General features: G+C 43.8%; 9 protein-coding genes across 10 annotated transcripts in view; 4 read left to right on the top strand and 5 right to left on the bottom strand.

Moving 5' to 3' along the window:
• Window positions 1-1916: 1916 nt before the first annotated feature.
• LOC125766040 (adult cuticle protein 1-like) lies at window positions 1917-2746 on the bottom strand. Its single transcript, XM_049431620.1, has 2 exons — window positions 2637-2746; window positions 1917-2515 (listed from the first exon to the last, which is right to left on the bottom strand). Exons 1-2 carry the CDS (start codon window positions 2640-2642, stop codon window positions 2114-2116), a joined length of 408 nt encoding a protein of 135 aa, XP_049287577.1. The 5' UTR covers window positions 2643-2746; the 3' UTR covers window positions 1917-2113.
• A 977-nt stretch (window positions 2747-3723) lies between these two features.
• On the top strand, window positions 3724-4456 carry LOC125766044 (adult cuticle protein 1-like). Its single transcript, XM_049431623.1, has 2 exons — window positions 3724-3837; window positions 3910-4456. Exons 1-2 carry the CDS (start codon window positions 3832-3834, stop codon window positions 4264-4266), a joined length of 363 nt encoding a protein of 120 aa, XP_049287580.1. The 5' UTR covers window positions 3724-3831; the 3' UTR covers window positions 4267-4456.
• An 808-nt stretch (window positions 4457-5264) lies between these two features.
• Window positions 5265-6127, bottom strand: LOC125766043 (keratin-associated protein 19-2-like). The gene is made up of 2 exons (XM_049431622.1): window positions 5818-6127; window positions 5265-5755 (listed from the first exon to the last, which is right to left on the bottom strand). The coding sequence occupies exons 1-2, from the start codon at window positions 5821-5823 to the stop codon at window positions 5393-5395; spliced, it is 369 nt and encodes a 122-aa protein (XP_049287579.1). The 5' UTR covers window positions 5824-6127; the 3' UTR covers window positions 5265-5392.
• A 1534-nt stretch (window positions 6128-7661) lies between these two features.
• Window positions 7662-8561, bottom strand: LOC125766039 (adult cuticle protein 1-like). Its single transcript, XM_049431619.1, has 2 exons — window positions 8452-8561; window positions 7662-8335 (listed from the first exon to the last, which is right to left on the bottom strand). Exons 1-2 carry the CDS (start codon window positions 8455-8457, stop codon window positions 7922-7924), a joined length of 420 nt encoding a protein of 139 aa, XP_049287576.1. The 5' UTR covers window positions 8458-8561; the 3' UTR covers window positions 7662-7921.
• A 3591-nt stretch (window positions 8562-12152) lies between these two features.
• On the top strand, window positions 12153-12909 carry LOC125765228 (cuticle protein 38-like). The gene is made up of 2 exons (XM_049430143.1): window positions 12153-12295; window positions 12383-12909. Exons 1-2 carry the CDS (start codon window positions 12233-12235, stop codon window positions 12851-12853), a joined length of 534 nt encoding a protein of 177 aa, XP_049286100.1. The 5' UTR covers window positions 12153-12232; the 3' UTR covers window positions 12854-12909.
• A 2593-nt stretch (window positions 12910-15502) lies between these two features.
• LOC125761162 (uncharacterized) overlaps window positions 15503-20531 on the top strand; it is a 49350-nt gene continuing 44321 nt past the window's right edge. Inside the window, exons 1-3 of one of the 2 annotated variants that reach the window (XM_049422067.1) lie at window positions 15503-15636; window positions 15700-16008; window positions 16072-16256. In XM_049422067.1, the coding sequence (XP_049278024.1) occupies window positions 15631-15636; window positions 15700-16008; window positions 16072-16215 (459 nt within the window). In that variant the 5' untranslated portion in view covers window positions 15503-15630 and the 3' untranslated portion in view covers window positions 16216-16256. Of the gene's footprint in view, window positions 15637-15699; window positions 16009-16071; window positions 16257-20531 lie in introns of those variants that run through there. The other variant, XM_049422066.1, reaches the window with a different exon arrangement.
• Window positions 16484-17161, top strand: LOC125761168 (cuticle protein 16.5-like). Its single transcript, XM_049422075.1, has 2 exons — window positions 16484-16537; window positions 16613-17161. The coding sequence occupies exons 1-2, from the start codon at window positions 16532-16534 to the stop codon at window positions 17105-17107; spliced, it is 501 nt and encodes a 166-aa protein (XP_049278032.1). The 5' UTR covers window positions 16484-16531; the 3' UTR covers window positions 17108-17161.
• LOC125761158 (uncharacterized) lies at window positions 17337-18602 on the bottom strand. The gene is made up of 2 exons (XM_049422057.1): window positions 18144-18602; window positions 17337-18061 (listed from the first exon to the last, which is right to left on the bottom strand). Exons 1-2 carry the CDS (start codon window positions 18147-18149, stop codon window positions 17468-17470), a joined length of 600 nt encoding a protein of 199 aa, XP_049278014.1. The 5' UTR covers window positions 18150-18602; the 3' UTR covers window positions 17337-17467.
• On the bottom strand, window positions 19714-20486 carry LOC125761167 (cuticle protein 16.5-like). Its single transcript, XM_049422074.1, has 2 exons — window positions 20377-20486; window positions 19714-20301 (listed from the first exon to the last, which is right to left on the bottom strand). Exons 1-2 carry the CDS (start codon window positions 20380-20382, stop codon window positions 19807-19809), a joined length of 501 nt encoding a protein of 166 aa, XP_049278031.1. The 5' UTR covers window positions 20383-20486; the 3' UTR covers window positions 19714-19806.

Here is a 20531-nt window from a genome sequence, read left to right as displayed (position 1 = left end):
ACATTATAAGCTTTCACACCTTCAATGGCCCGGCTCCACAGAAAGGAAGTACAACTTTACACCCCAGAACGCCAATCAAGCACCCGAACGGATATGCATTTAAGGTTTAGCACCTTCTGGCTGCTCTAGATCCGCGTTGCACACGTGTGGGAGTTTGTTGTGACAAACGGTGTCAACAATTCTTGTCTTACTCTTTGGCTGCTTAAAATTATGTCTTTCATGATTCATACCTCAATTGCTTTTCTCGATACTTTTGTATCGCTTTCTTTTTTATTATTTTTATTTCAGTAGTCAGTTTTATATCAGATAGTAAGTCAGCAAGTATGTTTCTATATTAGTTGAATTGATTAAAAATGATTAAGTTCCTTCAAGGACTTATACGAACGATTGATCAGTGCGTGTAGCTCAAACCGCTTCGTGCTAGAAGTACTAGAAATTTTACATATCTTGTTTGTGACTCAACTTGCACTCTCATTGAAGGTTTAATGGACAATTAATTTAAAACTAACTGGTGTATTTTTCCGTCAATATCACATCAAAGTTGCACATCCTAAACAGTCGAACGAGAGGACTTGAAATTTTTTATCTAAGAGTCAAACTTCGTTTTTTTTATTAAAACCGCTTACAACTGGTCGTGACTTAAACTATGATACAATTCACATCAGTTGGTAGATATTTCCTTGGCCTTCTCAACCATGAAGGGCGTGTTATAGCGGGAATACTCGGTGCAGACCTCGTATTATAAAAAATAGTAGACTGACTATCCGTCTACGTGGTGAAATAAGTCCAGTAAGCTAGAAATGGCCGGTATGACCTTAAGGTCCGTTAAGACCTTACAATACAGAAGTCTCGCTTTGCTGTCGTTGAAGATATGAAGACGTCCTTTCCAAATTGGCAGACCAAAAACATTAACAACGTCGCATACACGAATCAATACTAATTTTAAAAAAGTTAGTAATCGGAAATATTCCAACAGGTTTTCGATATGAGACAGGGACTTTCGCATGATACCACATTTTGTCATCACTTTGATTATCATCATTTAATTATTTTAATATTTCATGGTCCTCTGCAGTGTTGAGATTGTAATTGTGTTTGACAGCCATCGTTTGTCTTTGAGGCGATTAATCTTGTTTCTGGCTATTCGGGGTCGGAGACGAGACTGTAACAAAAAGAGCAACATAAAGATTAAGACAGGCACAACGGGTCAGCCTACCCTGCCTGCCTCCCTTTTTGTAGCTAAGAATCTATCCTAAAAGGCTGTTGTTTTATTTTCGGTTTGAAAATTGAACTCTCTCTCTCTTCTTAGCTTTAACGACCTTACAGGTCACGCCGGCCATTTCTGGCTTACTAGACTTATTTTTACCACGTAGCCGGATAGTCAGTCCTTGCTACGGGGGGACGGTCCGGGTGGGATATGAACCCGGTCTGGCCGTGTGGACTGGCGCCGTTTATCACATGCTCCATCGGGCCGCCCTATTTCGTACATAAATTATATGATTATTTCCTTTTTTATTCCCTGGAGTATGGACAATCAATATATCTTAAACTACCTGGTCTATTTGAGTTCAATCTTATTTCAAACTTTAAATATTCGTTGCGGTGCTATTGCTAGACTACAATTTGGAATGATCATCAATAAATTGCATCCCACCGAGTGAAGAAATGACTCTATTCTCGAATCATCATAACAGATTAGTGATTCAAAAAGATGCACCAGTGTTGCGAGGCTAGATTGGTCTTCATTCAAATCATCTGCATATCCTGGGAATAGGAATGTATTATGCTCTAGGAAGTGACTCTATAGGAATTCCAGGATCAAGAAAGATTTGCACATTGCCCTCCGCTTGGAAAAAAATAACCCCTATTTCTTTCGCCTCATGAGTAATCTCAGCAGAATAAAGCGAAGCAAAATATATGAGAAATATGAAACCAATTTTGGTCTGCTCATTTTATTCACAACACGTTCCGGGTCCGAATATGAGGCGTACGGTCAAACGAAATAACTCTACCGTCCAAAATCGGGATAGCGTAATTTCGACAAAACAGCGATAGACGACAGATGATGCGAGAGAAACACCCCGTACAAGGTGCTAAGCCGGACTAGTGCGCTTTAGATCGTGCCTGGTGCCGGTGCCAAGTTCAGCTGCTGCTGCGAGACGGCATGTCCGGGCAGAGGGGCGACATGCACAGCACCACGGGTAGCGGTGACGGAGGTAGCTCCGGGCACAACACCGGCATGGTGAGCAACCGAGGCAGCTGGACCATGATGGGCGGCCAGGATGGGAGCGTGCGGTGCGGCCAGGATGGCAGCATGAGGAGCGGCCAAGATGGCTGCATGCGGAGCATAGGCAGCGTGGATGGCAGCATGCGAGAACGCACCGTACGGATGGGCCAACACGTTCGACTGGATGACGGTTGGGGCGGCCAGGTGACCGTATGGCCAGCCGGCATAGGGCAGGATTCCGGCTTCCGAAACGACGGCCAGGGCCAAGATGACTGCAGCTACCATGCACTGTTTTGGCAAGAATGAAATGGAAAGGAGAAAAGATGTTAGAACCTCCAAAATATATGGAATCGTCTTGATGACTCTTCCTCATCCCAAAATTTCCCAAAAATCATCACCCAATCCGTACCTTCATTTTGGTATTTTGGTTTGGAGCGTTTGTTTCGGTGGTTACTTTGGAACGGTTGTAGAAGTTATGATACCTTACCGAGGTACGCGTGCCGGTTTTTATACGGAAACTCCTTCTTCTAACCCGAACCACGATCAGATACGCCCGTCAACTACGCTCGACCTCGATACCGTTTACCGTGCCCGGTGCAATTGTGCATGTGCATAACCTCCCACCATCTTCACCGTGAGGCCGGCAACATGCGGGGCAATGCGAGTACGAGAAACAACACAAAAATCGACACAGGCGGGTGTGCAATACTAACACGGGCACAAGGGGCGAACGACAACAAACGATCAAGCTTTTCCTATATACCGCGGGATTATTCTTTCACTTTGCCCATCGATGGTGCAGGGCCGAAGGTTCGCCGGGTGCCTAGAATGCGAACTAGCGTCATATAGTGGTGGGGAACGATACAGCTTCGACCATATGCTAAAACTAATGCTTAATCTACATACGCGTATGCAACTCACCAGCGTCTTGGACAATTGACGTACACGAAGTTATGTACTTCTCGGTACGTTCCACCCGCCAAATAGATCACTGAACTTTGGAAAGCATTTTCTGGGCGAGCTATTCTCAGTGGCAACTCTCAGCATTGGAAATGCGGATAGTGTCACCATGGCAGGAACCTCCTAGAATTGGTGTGAGTTCTTTCACTTCCTTCATAACCCCTAGACATCAACGCCATTGCAGGTTCATTAGACGCACGACGTTCACCCAACTAGTCCATCTGTTGTGACCAGCTTGAACTGCTCCGATCTATGTACTATTGGTCTGTTCTGCGCGGTTCGGGTCCTGCATTGGAATGTCGCAGCGTGTGGAGCTTTCGGTCGGTGGATGAGAGGTCGCAGACCATTAATTGCTGTCTGTAGGAAGGCTCGGCTAGTTCACCCAGGTGCTTCTGGTTGATGCAATCGCGTCGGTAAAAGTGTAGTTCGATCACTTGGAACGATCGATCTGTTTTACACTTTTTTTTTCTTACCGTGTCCTTCCTGGAGTGCCACGTTCTCGTACTCCGAAGCATTCTTGGAGGTATAAAACCCATACCTGGCTCGGGAACCAGTATCACACACAATTCAAACGTTCGATCGAACACATCACAAGCTGTGTATTACAGTATTCTAACCAACCAATCAAACCAAATCCAGCAACCATGAAGGTGATTAAAGTGTGAAGAGCTCATTTTCGGGCTCATCTTTCTCACAAAACTAATACACAATCGAAATTACAGGTCGCCGTTGTTGCCGTTGTTCTTGCTCTCGCCGTCGTGTCGGAGGCTGGTGTGCTGCCATGGGGCTGGCCATACGCTGGTCTTCCTGCGGCTGTCCCGGTAGCTTCGTGGCCACCGGCAGCGATCCATGCCGCCTACCCAGCGTACGCTCCACATGCCGCCATCTTGGCTGCTCCACATGCCGCCATCCTGGCCGCTCCTCATGCTCCGCTGGCTTCGGTTGCCCATCATGGTGGTGTTGTCCCTGGAGCTACCTCCGTCACCGCTACCCGTGGTGCCGTCCATGTTGCTCCTCTGCCCGGACATGCCGTCTCGCAGCAGCAGCTGAACCTGGCACCGGCACCGGGAACCATCTAAGTCGAAAGGTACCAATATCAACCGGAACACATCATCCCATCTGTGCGCCCGTCGTGCAATACGCTGAACAAGTGATAACATACTCATTAGCTGCTAAGTAGTTCGTTCGTTTGCGATCTGTTCACGTTTCTATTGATTCCTGCAAATGTTTGAATAAATGCAAGAATGCAAAGCATTTTACGAAAAAGAACACCTTTTGCCTTTTTTCTATGTTTATTGTGTATCTTCTTCTACATTATTTCAACTTGCTTTGTCCAATACCAGTCGAATCAGTCCTGCGATTCCAGTGTGGTGGTGTGCTCCTCAGTCCTACGTGGTGAACATGCACATAGTGACATATTTAAATGCTACCTGATAATAAAATATAAAATAAATATAAAAAATAAATGTAAAGGATTTAAGGCTTTTTTTGAACGCAACTAACCAAAGAAACGAGTGAAACGCGTGGTATATTAAAAAAATAAAATTACTGAAAAATGCAAAAAAAAATAATTAAAAGTGAACAAATTCACCAGTACCATAAGACTTTTTAAATAATTTATCTGCTTAATGTAATCACAACTTCGCTACGATGATTAGTTACATGTCGTTGATATAAATTTATTATTTCTCCTAACTAATGGTATTGCTTATATAATTCTTTCTGAGACTCATTTCTCTCCTTTATTATTATTACACATGGCATATTCCAATGGTAATCTGGACAATTTTTTTTTCTAAACATTATTTTATTTGTACTATAACACTGGAAACGGATGAAATATGTTGGGATACTATTTGATTTATTGTAAGATCCCATCACCACATAGAAGGAGATTTATCCTGCCAGATTAATTTTAATAAATGTATTGAAATTTATTGTACTTCTAAAAGGGAAAAGGCTTTTCCCTCATCGTAGCATCATTCCAATCGCACAAAGACTACTGGTAAATATTGTCAAGTGTAAGAAAAACAATTTTCCAAAAATTCTCGCAAAGTCACAAAATGTTATACATATATTTACTTTTTTAATGCATTTTTAACTTTATTTTAAAACTCGTTTTTTACATCGCTGTTTCTGTACATTTTTGTTTTCTTCAAGTTGCTCCGGTTGTTCAATTTGTATGTTTCAAATACATCACACTACTTACAAGTAGTACTTCGAAGGCAGAACCTTACCATAACCGAATCCGTAGCCAGCACCATAACCGTATCCGGTGCCATAGCCATAACCGCCATATCCGTAACCGCCATAGCTCACAACATTAGCTGGGGCTGAGTATGACACGACTTTGTTGACTAGTGGGTAGCTATTGTACACCGAGGGGTAGGCATACTTGTTGACAAGCGGAAGACCGACCGACTTTCCGTACAGACCGTAGGATGGATAGGCGACCGAGGTGGTCACTGGAACACTCGTTGCATAGGTGCTGACAACTCCACCTCCGTACGGCAAGTAGGAAGCTTCTGCGACGGCCAGCAGAACCAGAGCGATCGAAGCGATGAAGACCTGGGCCATGCGATAGGAAGATATTGAATTCCGATTCTAAGGACCAATGCATGAATTCTTACCTTCATTATGATAGTTTGTTAGGTGGTTTTGGTGGACGGCTTGGAAGCAAATGTGTGCTGCAGACAACGGTTGCTAGAAGCTGATTGATGCCTTACTGATTGCAGAAGCGCCTATTTATACTGAATGGTTCTTGCTTCTAGCTACCGGGTATCTTCTTTACACGTGCTTATCATAAAACCGATTGGTCGTCAGAATGGACGGAACGCGTCACAACAAACAGTCGTCAAGAATCTTCAATTTTGCTAAAATTATAAAATCATAAGGACGGTGGCAATAGAGCGTGAAGGACGTGCGACTAAATCGGTATTAGAAACACTTCCAAAAAAAACAACACTTCCGATCACGCTTAGACACGCGTGGTTGACGAACACGAGCAATGTTGGATTTATATTCTCGTGAACGTTTGATTTAGTGGACGCATGAGTAAGTCTCGTTGTAAGCAAGGATGTCCATCCAATACGATACCTTTCGGCCCATAAATTTAATTAATTCAATTTGTACAATCTATCTCTTTGATCACACATTTTTATTAGGCTGCTTAACGAAGGTGTCTTTACTGTTTTTTGAGTTCTTCAAGTTATAGATCCTTTCTAATACATATTGTCACAATAGGCAATGAAGTAGTACTTTAAGTAATCTCTTTTAACATTTCATTTTTGTTTTAAATAATTATTGAATTTATGGGGTTGTGTTTTAAATTTTTAACCAAATGTTTTGTAAATCATTAATCACTCTTTCTTTTATTTACTCTCTCTCTCTCTCTCTTCTTGGCTTTTAACGACCGTACAGGTCGCGCCGGCCATTTCTGGTTTACTAGACTTATTTTTACCACGTAGCCGGATAGTCAGTCCTTGCTACGGGGAGACGGTCCAAATGGGATTTGAACCCGGTTCGGCCGTGTGGACTGGCGCCATTTATTACATGCATCACCGGGCCGCCCCGGTCTTTTATTTACTAATAACTATAAAACTAGGAAATCTGCCGTGGAAAATTATGCCTATTACTTTCTTTAGAAAGCAACTGTTAACAATCAAGTTTATTTTTCACAACATTTTTTAAAAATGTATTGTAAAATCAAGCACATGGTATAATTACAAGAGGTACAAGTGTCCAAAAAAAACAACATATGAAAATAAGAAAGTTGTTTCTGCTGCATTGAATCCAAGTTTTCTTCTACTCCTCTGAGACCCATATTACACATTGTATTGGAAACCAAATCCAAGAAGATAATGGTCTGAAGAGTTTTTTACACCTTACGGCTGATAGAATGTAGAAAAAAATCACTATGATGGCAAAATAAAATTGTCAGTTTTGAATGGGGTTGCCATGTAGTTAGAACAACATCAGGTGACCTAGTCTATAAAGTATTTCAGGATGTCTACATGGCTAGAAGAAGTGTTCAGTAGGTGTCAAACTCTCCCACCAGAAAAGGTTACATAAAAAATAGCGGACTTCTTGTATAAAGGGTTCATAGTTATCAAGGGCACTCCTAAAGCCAGCTTAAACAGCCAAACTGTTAATGAAATAAGCAGGTAAATAATAATGTTAACATTCATCAAATATAAGTGTAGTCAGTAATGCTCTTTAATCTCAGTGAATATATGATATTATTATACCTTTTGTTAGTACTTGGCTAGTCAAGTTGGTTCGCTTTCCTAAGCTGTCAAAACAGTTAACATTAAGTACAATTATTTTATACATTTCTTGTATCAATGTTTCCATTAATATACCTTTGTGCAATATAGACTATCTTTCAATTTCTGAAAAATTAAATTGTACATATTTTGTTGATAATATTCATAACCCAATCATCCAATCCCATTCAATCAATAAAAACTCATAATTTTACTTTTTTGCTGTCATTTATTCATGTAAATAACTTATATTTACAGTAAATGTACAACCAGCTGAGATAACCATGAACAAAACAACAGCCAGCTATCGTGCTTTTGGGAATCCAACCAAAACATCGCCGACCAATTGCCCAACGAATGCCCGCTGGACAAATCTGTCGTACACATCTGTCTTGTTGGCACTGGTTCCTTTCGCCTATCACACTTCATTTTCCGATCATGTCCTTAAGCGCTAGTAAAAGCGTCCAGCTTACAGAGTTCCGGGAGCCGGGGCCAGGTTCAGCTGCTTCTGCGAGACGGCATGTCCGGGCAGGGGAGCAACATGGACGGCACCACGGGTAGCGGTGACGGAGGTGGCTCCGGGGACAACACCGGCATGGTGGGCAACCGAAGCAAGCGGAGCATGAGGAGCGGCCAGGAGGGCAGCGTGAGGGGCAGCATAGGCAGCAATGGCAGCGGGGTAGGCAGCGGCATGAGCGTACGGGTAGGCACCATGAGCATACGGGTAGGCAGCATGAGCGTACGGGTAGCCAGCGTACGGGTAGGCTGGGGCATTGGCCTGGATGACGGTGGCTCCGTATCCGGCGTAAGGATAGCCAGCGTACGGATATCCAGCCTCAGCAGCGACGGCCAGGGCGATGACGGCAACGGCGGCAACGATGCACTGTGTGGTAGAAAAAGATTATGAAACCATCAAAACCGAGATCCTGCTATGTCCTGATTCGACGCGAAGGTCCTGATGTCCTGAAACGATCACTTCGCCAAACGATGCCAACATACCTTCATGGTGGTAGGTAGGTTGGTGTTGTTGTTGGTTGCTGGATGAGCTTTTAGAACGCTTGGACTGCTTCTGATTGTGATACGACCAGTGTCGGATCCTTTTATACAACGATCGTCAGCCCGATCCGAAGATTGGCTCGCAAAAGGGAAGAACCCGCCATGCCTCCCGGTGAACGGATGCCTCCCACCCTACCGTTACACACGCAACGTGGCAACGGCCGATCGTGGCCAATGGTCCCTTCGGTGTGGACGTCCATACCAATCCGTATACCTCCACTCCTTGCACTAACGCGCGAAATGCACCCACGGGGGTCGGGCAAGTGTACCAACTCCCAAACAAACGTTCGTTGCAACGTTCGGAATGCATTCTCGCCCAGCCTGCGTGAATGCAGAAGAGAAGGTGGATGGTTGTTAGGGGAAGAAAATTGTTCACCGATCGCACTATCGTACATACACCGCCTAGCCTTGCAGGTTTATTTGCAATGAGCGCATACAGACACACACACACATACCTTCGCAAAAAAAACACAAAGATTATGAAACTCGGTAGAAGGGGCTGATCGGCATACCGATCGATACCGAACCACCCGTACAGTTAAGCTTCCGCTCTGGGAGGTTCGGTTACAGATGGACACTACGGTAGGCCAAGAATTGGCGATTGTGGTTCGTCAGGGTCCAACGACTTCGAAGGTCATGCGACGCAGTGCTAGGAAGCGAGAGTGGGTAAAGTGGTCCGGAGAAATCAAACCAATCGGAACCTAGTTCTAGTTATGACAAATGGTCAGCATTGCTTTTCAAAACCGTTCTATACTCACCTTTTGTGCCAAAATCGATGATTGGCGATAAGTGTTCAAACGGTTTTGAGAAAAAGTACTGTAGAAGAAGTGTGAGATATATTCGAAAGGGGTAACGCCAATGAATAAACATTAGTGTGTAAAATTGGCTACGAAATATTGTTTTTTAAGGAGCTGGCGATTTTATTGAACAATACCAACCGATATAAGGGTCTGAAACTTGCCTCTTCCCAATAAAATGCTGAAAGAATCTCTATAAATTTATGTCTATTAAATTCTATGCTACAGATGCCTTTCAATACGGCCTGGTCGTTCTGTATAAATAGAAAAAAAGTTGAAGTTCCCAAATACAGCTAACCAACAAAATGTAAAGCAAAGTTAAGCTGGTATGTCATTATTTTATATTATTTATATTTACCAGTCTGTTATGAAATTCCTTAAAAAAATGTATTCTTTATTCTGTTCAGTAAATTCAGTTATTTGTAGCCAGCACAACTCGAAAGATTGCATTATCTATTACCACCGAAAATTGTTTGTTTTATTTAAATCTAAAAACAAAACAAAAGACTTCAACATGTTTTGTACAGACAACGAACCCGCTTTTTAAAGAAAATTTGACGAACCAAATGTTTAACTTAATTCATTAATTTAGTTTCATTAATTTTAGTTTCAATTATTTCATCGAATGACCGAATTATTAGTCATAAAGGAATTGAGGAAAGGAAAAACTCATCATTCCATACTGACAATACGGTTAAAATCCGTCATCCTTAAGAATTAATAAAAATAAAGAAATTGTATTTATTATTTAAGTATTCAAAAATTATTTTCATGCTCCAAACATGAAACAGATCGTCAGTGTGTTAGAAGCTTATCTCAACGATAAGACCACGAGATATCTTTTTTTTTTAAATATAATCTATAGGCATGTGTTTGGACTAGGTCACTGAAGTGTAATAGATAATAACTCCATAACTGTTTATCGAAATTGCATTGAGTTTTATTCCAATTTATCTAATCTTATACCTCGAAACCTTTGGAATATATAATAAACATCTCCTTCCTCATATAAGACGTCAACTTTCTTCCTCTACTGTGCTTAGCTAAGACTATTACGTGAATTAGTTCTTATGTAAAGTTCTACAAACCACTTCCTCCCACCCCTTATCTTCCCATCTCCCCTTCCGGAACGTGGCCAAGGTCAGCATTGCCCTTCTATTTGTGTGTCACTTGGTACGCCCGTTCCCTAACGCGCCTTCGAAAGGGTTCCGGCCAAGTTCAAACCACCATCTGCCCTGCCCAAAACACGTTTCTGCACCGTCCAGGTGTACGTGCGAACAGTTTCTAGCGTACGCAAGGGTGCTTATTACAAAATCCCATACGTGACGCGAATCACCAATGCACCCGCCGTGTGAGTGCAACATATTAGAAGACAACAAAAAAATCTCTCCCCAAGAACTCCACCGTGCAGTCCACATGTCACTTCCTGAATAATGCACCATTCGTGCCGGCCCGGTGGCTTTCCATGTGCTCTAGTAGAGCAGGACTACTTTCGAGCCAGCCGCCCGATTAACAGGCGGAGGCTGGAAGAGATAAACTTTAATTGCCCGTTCGGCGGTAAATATGTCACGTTCGATAATTGCGTTAATTAGTCGCGTTATGAGTGGGATAGCACTTGCACTGCGGGTGTGCAAGTTGCCTACGCATTTTTAGCTTCTTGCTGTCTAGTCCCCTCCCTCCTTCTCTCTCTCTATCTATCTGCGAGAAAGAGAACTTCCCGAAAAACGAGCCACTTTAAGCAGCGAAATGTGTGTCTTTAGATATACTTTCAAACATACCAAAAGGCGTGAAAAGTACTGGTAGTGACATAACGTCAGAAATTCTATCCAATCGAAATGGCCAACCGTACAACACACAACAAAGTGGTGTAATAAGTTCCCGTTTCGCTGGTTACTATTAGTCACGAACCCGACCCGAACAGAAACATTGCGTATCGCGACAAACCCGCAACGAGATTAATCTATCCACCTAAAAGCCGTTCATTAAAAATCAATTTTATTGAGGAACTTTTGCCCGTAATCGTTCTGTACGATCAATTATCTCGCCAGTGCGGGTGCGGGCGTTTGATAACAATTAGCTTCTTTTCATACAAACCACCCTGTGTGTGCTTTTCTAGAGACATTTTCCTCTTTCTGACATTCACAATATAGAACACTGATTGGTTTGGTTGTTTCACGTTCGATCAAGAACACCACCAAAAGGGTGTTGATGTAACTTGCAGCGTATCTGGACACATGCCGTACAACTGGCAGCGTATGCTAATTACTATCCAGCGTATCCCACGAACTAGACTAGCGACAGCTGCAGTAACTGCACCGTATCCTGGAACAAGAACTATCCACCTTTAAACACGTAATACTGCGCCAAAGGAATGGCACAAGAAAGAAAAAAGCATAACAAAATACACAACAACAAAAAGCAGGCCCCAGGGCTGCCCTGCCTTGACCGAGCTCCGGCTTCTGGTAGTTTGAAACCGTTCTTGGTAGGATAGTCCGCTTGTCGGTGCATGTGTAAAGGCTATTTTTATTAACCTTACGTTACCGGTGGTACTCAACGTCAAACAAACAAACCCATTTCTCACAAGGCGTTATCAATCAATTAGAGTTTACGTGCAGGTTAGCTTCCCGCCATCTTGAGTTGCAGGTGTTTGCAGGGCGAGTGATACTAATTTAAGCTTTCTCCACTGCACTGAAAAACACAAGCGGCAGGTGCATTACAGGTACTCATTGTTCTAGATGCCTGGATGCTTGGATAATTGACAGCTAATCTTATGCACTGAAGTCGTTGAGAATGAGCGCATGTTACGCTTGAAGGCGCACAGCATCGTCGCAGCGTTTATTTCATTGCCGTGCGTTACCGCACGAAGGTCGTCTCTCGGTAGCGGTTTATAAAATCACCTGCAATGAGTGAGGCCGACTGTAGATCGAATGGTGCAGTACCGCAAGAACCTTCGCCAGATAAAGATTCAAAGCGTACCATTCATCATGAAGGTAAGGGATTTCGTACCAACGGAACGGAACATTTCAAAGGAATGTAAGATATACTGAAGACGTAACGATTCTCTTCTCGATCGATAGTCGATTGCTGCACTTGTTGCTGTAATGGGAGTTGTGGTCATCGCCGAGGCAGGATACATCGCGCCTTACACCGATCTTGCCCATACCGTACACGATACCGGTGCATACTACGACGATCACTATGCACCGCTTGCATACGCAGCACCAGCTTATGCCGCACCATATGCCGCCTACTATGGCAACCCGTCCGGTACGTACAGTTACTGGGGCTCCCATGGACCGACGGTAGTGCAGGAAAATGCCGCCAGTCTGCCAGCCCCAATTCATGGAGCTCATCCCTACGCACCATACGCATCGCTTTACGGTACCTACGGACCGGTCAAGACAACCGTTGTGCAGGCCAACGTAGCCAGTAGCCTAGCGAACCATTGGGGCTATCCAGCAGCTTACGGTGCGTACGGTTACGGTTATGGATATGGATATAACAAATATCTTGCCGATGCGGCACCACTAACCAAATATCTGCTGTAAATCATCTGCTGAAATATGTATTTCAAGCTAATAAACCGTGACATACACGAACCAAACTGACTGTTCACAAATCACTTTCCATTGCAAAACACATAGCAATTTCTAGCAGCATGTGTACTTGAAAGAACAGAACTTTCTTTATTTTCATGTCCTTTTTTGGAACCGGTCCATATCAGGCACGAGCTTAAGGGGACATCAGCTTCGCAGTTGAGGACATCAGCCTGCAAGTCTTGTGGCCAATTCTGGCTTACTAGACTTAATTTTACAACGTAGCCGGATAGTCAGTCCTTGCTACTTAGCTTATGATGTCCCGTTTAAATCTGCTACATTCTTCGAATGTTGCTACAGTTTCCGATGCTCCTGTTTCTCTTTTAGCAGTAACTCGACTCCATATCAATTGGTGGTACTGGAGTAGTTCTTAATAAAGAATTAAAAATTTTCAGAACAAGAAAATTAAAACTAGAGCTTGAAAAAAATGTTACCTTTTATGGAAGATGAAATAAGCTACCCAAACATAGTCCTAGTGCTAGTCCATATACTATTCCTGTTATTAAAGCTATCAGGCCTACAATGTTTCTTTGATGGATATCTGTATAGGATACTAATAGAGATCATGGCAATTTTTGCCACTTCATATCATACTCCTCTGAGAGTCTCATTCAAATCAATCCAATATTATCACTCTCGGGCGAATAATTGCATCTGATTTTAAATCACATCATTATACTTCATATCGTGCCTCTCGCACACTTCACAAACGAGCACCAACAAAGTACACTCATCATGCAGCAGCACATTAAAGTAATCATTCTAATTTGACGCATTCCGCCCATACACCTTCACCCTTCCAGAGTGCATCCACGATATAACAGCTTAATCCCGCTGCTGTGCTGTCATCAGACGTTAAAGTCTTAATCCGTACTCAACTCATTAGCCGAAAGGATTCCATTTGTATGCTTCCTACAAACAAATCGAGAAATAGAGAAATGATCGAGAAATAGCCCCAAGAAAAGTAACCCGCAATCGATCGATTTCGCAAAACACATGACAGTAAGAACGGAAAGGATTGAACTTTCATTTGCATAAACCTTTTTCCAACAATGAGCCCAGGTGTCCGATGCCCTGCTGATTTCGCGTACCATACCAAACCGACCGGGGTCCACCTAGAATGGTTGGCGTTACCGTTGATAAATGGTAATCAATCAACGACAGCCACTGCACCACTTTAATGCCGGCAAGGTATGGTGCTTAACGTAAAACACACCCATTCGATGTAATCTCTTGCTGCACTGGGCCCGTGGCAGAGGCACCACACTTTGCGATGATGACGACCGATGTGCAATGTGTTGTGTGCTGCATGGGCAGATTTGCTACACCCCTAACCGATTGACAATACGGGAAACGAGAAGCACGGGGACAGCAACAAATTGCAGGTTCCATCGAACTGGCGGCATTTGTAAGATTAATGTTTCGATAGACAGAATGGTAACATGCATACTGTAGAAACATTTGAGCTCATTCGCAAAGGGATAATTTTTTCGATGTTCGGGTTTGCGGAAGGTAAAGCTTTTGTTAGCTAAGGTCAGGCAAACAAGAGTCAACTCCATTCAAATAAAAAAAAAAACAAAGAACAAAAGAGGAAATATACATAACAAGTAAAAACCCGGTATAACAAGTAAAAACGATGGTAATATAAATAAAATTAATAAATTAAACCTACAAACCATTTCAAACAAACAAAATAGCTTTTCGAATGAAAATCATAATCTATAAAAAATGAATACATATTCTTTAAAAAGTGCATTCAATCATTTTAAAAAGCAGTTAAAAAAACATTCCTAAATTCAAGCAACAATAGATTTCTGGTTAACTAGATGTCCTGGTAGAGGGGCCACATGGACGGCTCCCGGGTTGGCTGCAACGTACTTTGCAGCATGAACCTGGACTGGGAGGTAGTTGTTGTATCCGTAGCCATATCCGTGACCCAGACCGTATCCGTTTTCCACACCGTATCCTCCATACAGACCCAGCGGATTGACCGTCTTCAGAGCGTTCACGTTAGCCTGGACCACAGTCGGGGCATATTTCGCTCCATAGTATCCTCCATACAGACCCAATGGATTGACGGTGTTCAGAGTGTTCACGTTGGCTTGGACTACAGTTGGGGCGTACTTGGTGCCGTAGTATCCTCCGTACAAACCGTTGTTGTAGACAGAGTACGGAAGAGCGGCCGAGTATGGGTAGGACAGTCCATTATCCAACACGGAGGAATATCCTAGTCCAGCAAGCCCGGAATAGTGACCCAGACCATCATACGAGTTCAGACCCAGTCCATACAGTCCAGAGTTGTCCGACAGAGGACCGACTGCACAGCTGGCAAGTAGGATCCGTTGGAGACAGCGGCCAAAGCCAGGACGGCGATCACGATGAATCCCTGGACAGTAGAACAAACATAACTCTAACCCATCAGTATCAATAAACACGACAAATGTGCGGATTGAACTCACCTTCATGTTTACAGTTGAATGATCCTTCGATCGATTGGGTTTGATCGTGAAAACGTTGCAAGTGAACTGTGATCGTTTGACCCAAATATCGTTTGCTTTTATAACAAACCCCAAGCGACGCATTTTCCGGTTAAAAAGACCTTGGTGACGGAGTTTTCCTTTCGTTTTACACTTCCGGTACGTGGCGCTATAAAAGATGCGACCACTGATGTTATTGGCATCAGTATTCGTACAGCGCTTCAATCCACACATTTTACAAAATCAATCAAAATGAAGGTAAGCGTCGTGAGAAAATGGATTTGTTCAACTCTATTCCTAAAATACGCTCGTGTATTCCAGTTCTTCATTGCAATCATGGCGCTGGCTCTCGTCGCTGTGTCCGAGGCGTCCTACCTGCCATACGATGATGATCTTTCCTACCAGAGCTATGGCTATGGACTTCCCCTGTCGAAGGTGGTCGTCGGTTCTTCGTACGGTCTACCAGCAGCTGTAGACAAGTACTCCTACCCATCGCTGTACGGTTCTTATTCGGCCTTGAAGAGGGTGGTCGAATACCCGTCGGTTGCTCCTGTGCTGGCCACCAAGGTCCTTGATAACAGCTACGGATTGGGATACAACAAGCTGGTTGCCCCGGTCGTCGCCACCAAGGTCGTTGATAACAGCTACGGATTGGGATACAACAAGCTGGTTGTCCCGGTCGTCGCCACCAAGGTCGTTGATAACAGCTACGGATTGGGATACAACAAGCTGGTTGCTCCAGTCCTTGCCAGCGGATACGGTCTCGGATACAACAACTACGGACTGGGATACAACAAGTATCTCTCTTCCGCTCCAGTTGCCAAATATGTGCTGTAAATGTAAATAATATTCTTTTAATAAACCTGATCCGACTCCGATTCATGACGTATGAATGTTAACCCAAACCAAATTCTGTTTCTCTTTGTTCGATCGTCCGCTTGTTCGCTTGCGAGAGGTGTCTATTTTTTGTGTTATTTTAGTTGCCTGCATTTTTTGTTGATCTAGTTCGGCCACTCACTTAACGTTAGATTCGTGTTTGTTGGATCTTTCTGCTACTATAAAAAGACATCTCCAAGCTTGTATCAATCAGAACCAGAACGATCTTCGACTCGATCGCATTACAGCAACTAACCCAAACCTCCATCCAGCAATCATGAAGGTAATTCAAGGTCTTCTTAACCACTTGCATTGAAATTGTCCCCGATTAACCGATATGTTTAACTCCGTCCATTAGTGCATCGCAACTGTAGTCATGGTGGCTCTGGCCGTTGTAGTCGAGGGTGGCATTGCTCCGGTTCCGGTGGTCTACTCCGCTCCCGAGACGACCGTTGTCCAGCAGAACGTTGCTCCGAAGTACGTTGTTCCTGCCCCGCTCACCTACGCCGCTCCCGCTATTTCCTATGCCGCTCCGGCCTATTCCTATGCTGCACAAACCGTCTCCCATGCCGTCCCAGCCGTTCGCACCCTCTCATATGCTCGTGTCGCATCGGTAGCCCCGGTTGCCTACTCCGCTCCGACATTCTACTCTGATTCAGACGTTGTAGAGGCCGCTCCAGTAGCCGTTGCTCCTGCTGCCACCGTCGTCGCTCAGCCCGCCGTAGCTGTTGTCGCCCAGAAGGAAGCTCGTTATGTGGCCGCCAACCGAGGCGCTGTCCATGAGGCTCCTCTGGCCGGACACGCCGTCAACCAGCAATCACTGAACGTTGAGCCAGCTCCAGGAACTCTGTAAACATTTCACTTAATTTCAAATTAAAAACCCAGTCTCATGGATTCAATAATCCTACATAATTTAAAAAAAACATGCTGTCGTTTGTATCTTTTTATTTTGAATCCGAAAGAAGATTTCGTAAACACATGAAAATTGAACAAATTCAAATAAATTTGTAAAGAAGTGTCGATTGAAGTTTTTTTTATCTAACGACTTTCTTCTTTTATTAAAAGGTTTAATATCATTGAATAGTTACACATGTTTTTCAAAAATATCAACGTATATGGTTTTAAAGTTAAAGGAATGTGCAACAAACATGCTTTCAACAACACGGTTGTTTTATTTACATTTCATTAGAAAGTTCATCATTATCACATTCATTTATGCCACAATCGACTTCTGGTTGACTAGATGTCCTGGTAGAGGGGCCACATGGACGGCTCCCGGGTTGGCTGCAACGTACTTCGCAGCATGGGCCTGGACTGGGAGGTAGTTGTTGTATCCGTAGCCATATCCGTGACTCAGACCGTATCCGTTTTCCACACCGTATCCTCCATACAGACCCAGCGGACTGACCGTCTTCAGAGCGTTCACGTTAGCCTGGACCACAGTCGGGGCATATTTAGCTCCATAGTATCCTCCATACAGTCCCAATGGATTCACGGTGTTCAGAGCGTTCACGTTAGCCTGGACCACAGTTGGAGCGTACTTGGCGTCGTAGTATCCTCCGTACAGACCGTTGTTGTAGACAGAGTACGGAAGAGCGGCCGAGTATGGGTAGGACAGTCCATTATCCAACACGGAGGAATATCCTAGTCCAGCAAGCTCGGAGTAGTGACCCAGACCATCGTACGAGTTCAGACCCAGTCCATAGAGTCCAGAGTTGTAGGAGTACGGTAGGACTGACTGCACAGCTGGCAGGTAAGATCCGTTGGAGACAGCGGCCAGAGCCAGGACGGCGATTGCAATGAAGACCTGTTGATTGAAGGATGGAGTCAATTACACATTTATTTAATTTTATTTGTATTTTAGCAAGAGTCTACTCGTTGAAGTTTACCTTCATAATAGTATTTGCTGTGTGCCTTTGTTGCTGATGATCACTTCAATTCGACTGATACTGGTTTAAAGTTTTTCTTGGGCTTAAATATGAAACAGATTCCGTGAAAAATATTAGTGGTGTATGCCAAAATTTTCGCACAGAAGGTCAGTTTTATTAGTTTTTTTTTTAAATTACGAAGAAAGGCCTGGCGGCATTGGTGATCGGTTAGTTATAATGCCGAATAAAAGTAGATGTGGTATATAATTGGAGGAAGAGAATGTTTGATTTACGAGCTTCCGATTTCATGCTTCGCTACATTTATCTAGAGGTCGTATCATACTAACATTACATTTTGGTTGAACATTCACTTTGTGGCAATAGAGTTTATAGAACGTGTAAAACACTCCAACAATGCGTGAATTTTACTGCAAGGGTATAATATGTACTAATTGACCTTTGTATTTTTAGTAATCACACAGAACAGTATAAAACTGTGTACCGTTGGTTCCGTTGTCACAGTTCATATCGACTGCGTCTAACGTTCACACAAAATTCTTCAACATTTTCAACGTAAAATGAAGGTACGTTTGTTTTCCGAGGATTATTAAAATAAAAATTAAATCCAAACCATTTCAACAGGGCCTTATCGTGATCGTCGTCCTGGCTCTGGCCGCTGTCTCCAACGGATCATACCTGCCAGCTGTGCAGTCGGTTCTTCCGTACTCCTACAACTCTGGACTCTATGGACTGGGTCTGAACTCGTATGATGGTCTGGGTCACTATTCCGGGCTTGCTGGACTAGGATACTCCTCCGTGTTGGATAATGGACTGTCCTACCCATACTCGGCCGCTCTTCCGTACTCTGTCTACAACAACGGTTTGTACGGAGGATACTACGGCACCAAGTACGCCCCAACTGTAGTCCAAGCCAACGTGAACGCTCTGAACACCGTCAATCCATTGGGTCTGTACGGAGGATACTATGGAGCGAAATATGCCCCGACTGTGGTCCAGGCCAACGTGAACGCTCTGAACACCGTCAATCCATTGGGTCTGTATGGAGGATACTATGGAGCGAAATATGCCCCGACTGTGGTCCAGGCTAACGTGAACGCTCTGAAGACGGTCAGTCCGCTGGGTCTGTATGGAGGATACGGTGTGGAACACGGATATGGTCTCGGTCACGGATATGGCTACGGATACAACAACTACCTCCCAGTCCAGGCCCATGCTGCGAAGTACGTTGCAGCCAACCCGGGAGCCGTCCATGTAGCCCCTCTACCAGGACATCTAGTCAACCAGAAGTCGATTGTGGCATAAATGAATGTGATAATGATGAACTTTCTAATGAAATGTAAATAAAACAACCGTGTTGTTGAAAGCATGTTTCTTGCACATTCCTTTAACTTTAAATCCATATACATTGATATTTTTTAAAAACATGTGTAACTATTCAATGATATTAAACCTTTTAATAAATAAAGTAAGTTGTTGATAAAAAAAACTTCAATCGACACTTCTTTACAAATTTATTTGAATTTGTTCAATTTTCAAACATGTTTTTACGAAATCTTCTTTCGGATTCAAAATAAAAAGATACAAACGACAGCATGTTTTAAAAATTATGTAGGATTATTGAATCCATGAGACTGGGATTTTAATTTGAAATTAAGTGAAATGTTTACAGAGTTCCTGGAGCTGGCTCAACGTTCAGTGATTGCTGGTTGACGGCGTGTCCGGTCAGAGGAGCCTCATGGACAGCGCCTCGGTTGGCGGCCACATAACGAGCTTCCTTCTGGGCGACAACAGCTACGGCGGGCTGAGCGACGACGGTGGCAGCAGGAGCAACGGCTACTGGAGCGGCCTCTACAACGTCTGAATCAGAGTAGAATGTCGGAGCGGAGTAGGCAACCGGGGCTACCGATGCGACACGAGCATAGGAGAGGGTGCGAACGGCTGGGACGGCATGGGAGACGGTTTGTGCAGCATAGGAGTAGGCCGGAGCGGCATAGGAAATAGCGGGAGCGGCGTAGGTGAGCGGGGCAGGGACAACGTACTTCGGAGCAACGTTCTGCTGGACAACGGTCGTCTCGGGAGCGGAGTAGACCACCGGAACCGAAACAATACCACCCTCGACTACGACGGCCAGAGCCACCATGACTACAGCTGCGATGCACTAATGGACGGAGTTAAATATATCGGTTAATCGGGGACAATTTCAATGCAAGTGGTTAAGAAGACCTTGAATTACCTTCATGATTGCTGGATGGAGGTTTGGGTTAGTTGCTGTAATGCGATCGAGTCGAAGATCGTTCTGGTTCTGATTGATACAAGCTTGGAGATGTCTTTTTATAGTAGCAGAAAGATCCAACAAACACGAATCTAACGTTAAGTGAGTGGCCGAAC

Source organism: Anopheles funestus, chromosome 2RL (assembly GCF_943734845.2).
Source record: "Anopheles funestus chromosome 2RL, idAnoFuneDA-416_04, whole genome shotgun sequence".
Lineage (NCBI taxonomy): Eukaryota > Metazoa > Arthropoda > Insecta > Diptera > Culicidae > Anopheles > Anopheles funestus.
The sequence above is the reverse complement of the archived record's forward strand: the minus strand, read 5'-3'. Positions and strand labels throughout refer to the sequence as shown.

Excerpts from the sequence above, each read along its gene's own strand:
- LOC125765228 (XM_049430143.1), top strand. The coding sequence starts at position 12,233 with ATGGTGCAGTACCGCAAGAACCTTCGCCAGATAAAGATTCAAAGCGTA. Across the intron at positions 12,296-12,382 it reads GCGTACCATTCATCATGAAG|TCGATTGCTGCACTTGTTGC; the intron begins GTAAGGGATTTC and ends CTCGATCGATAG.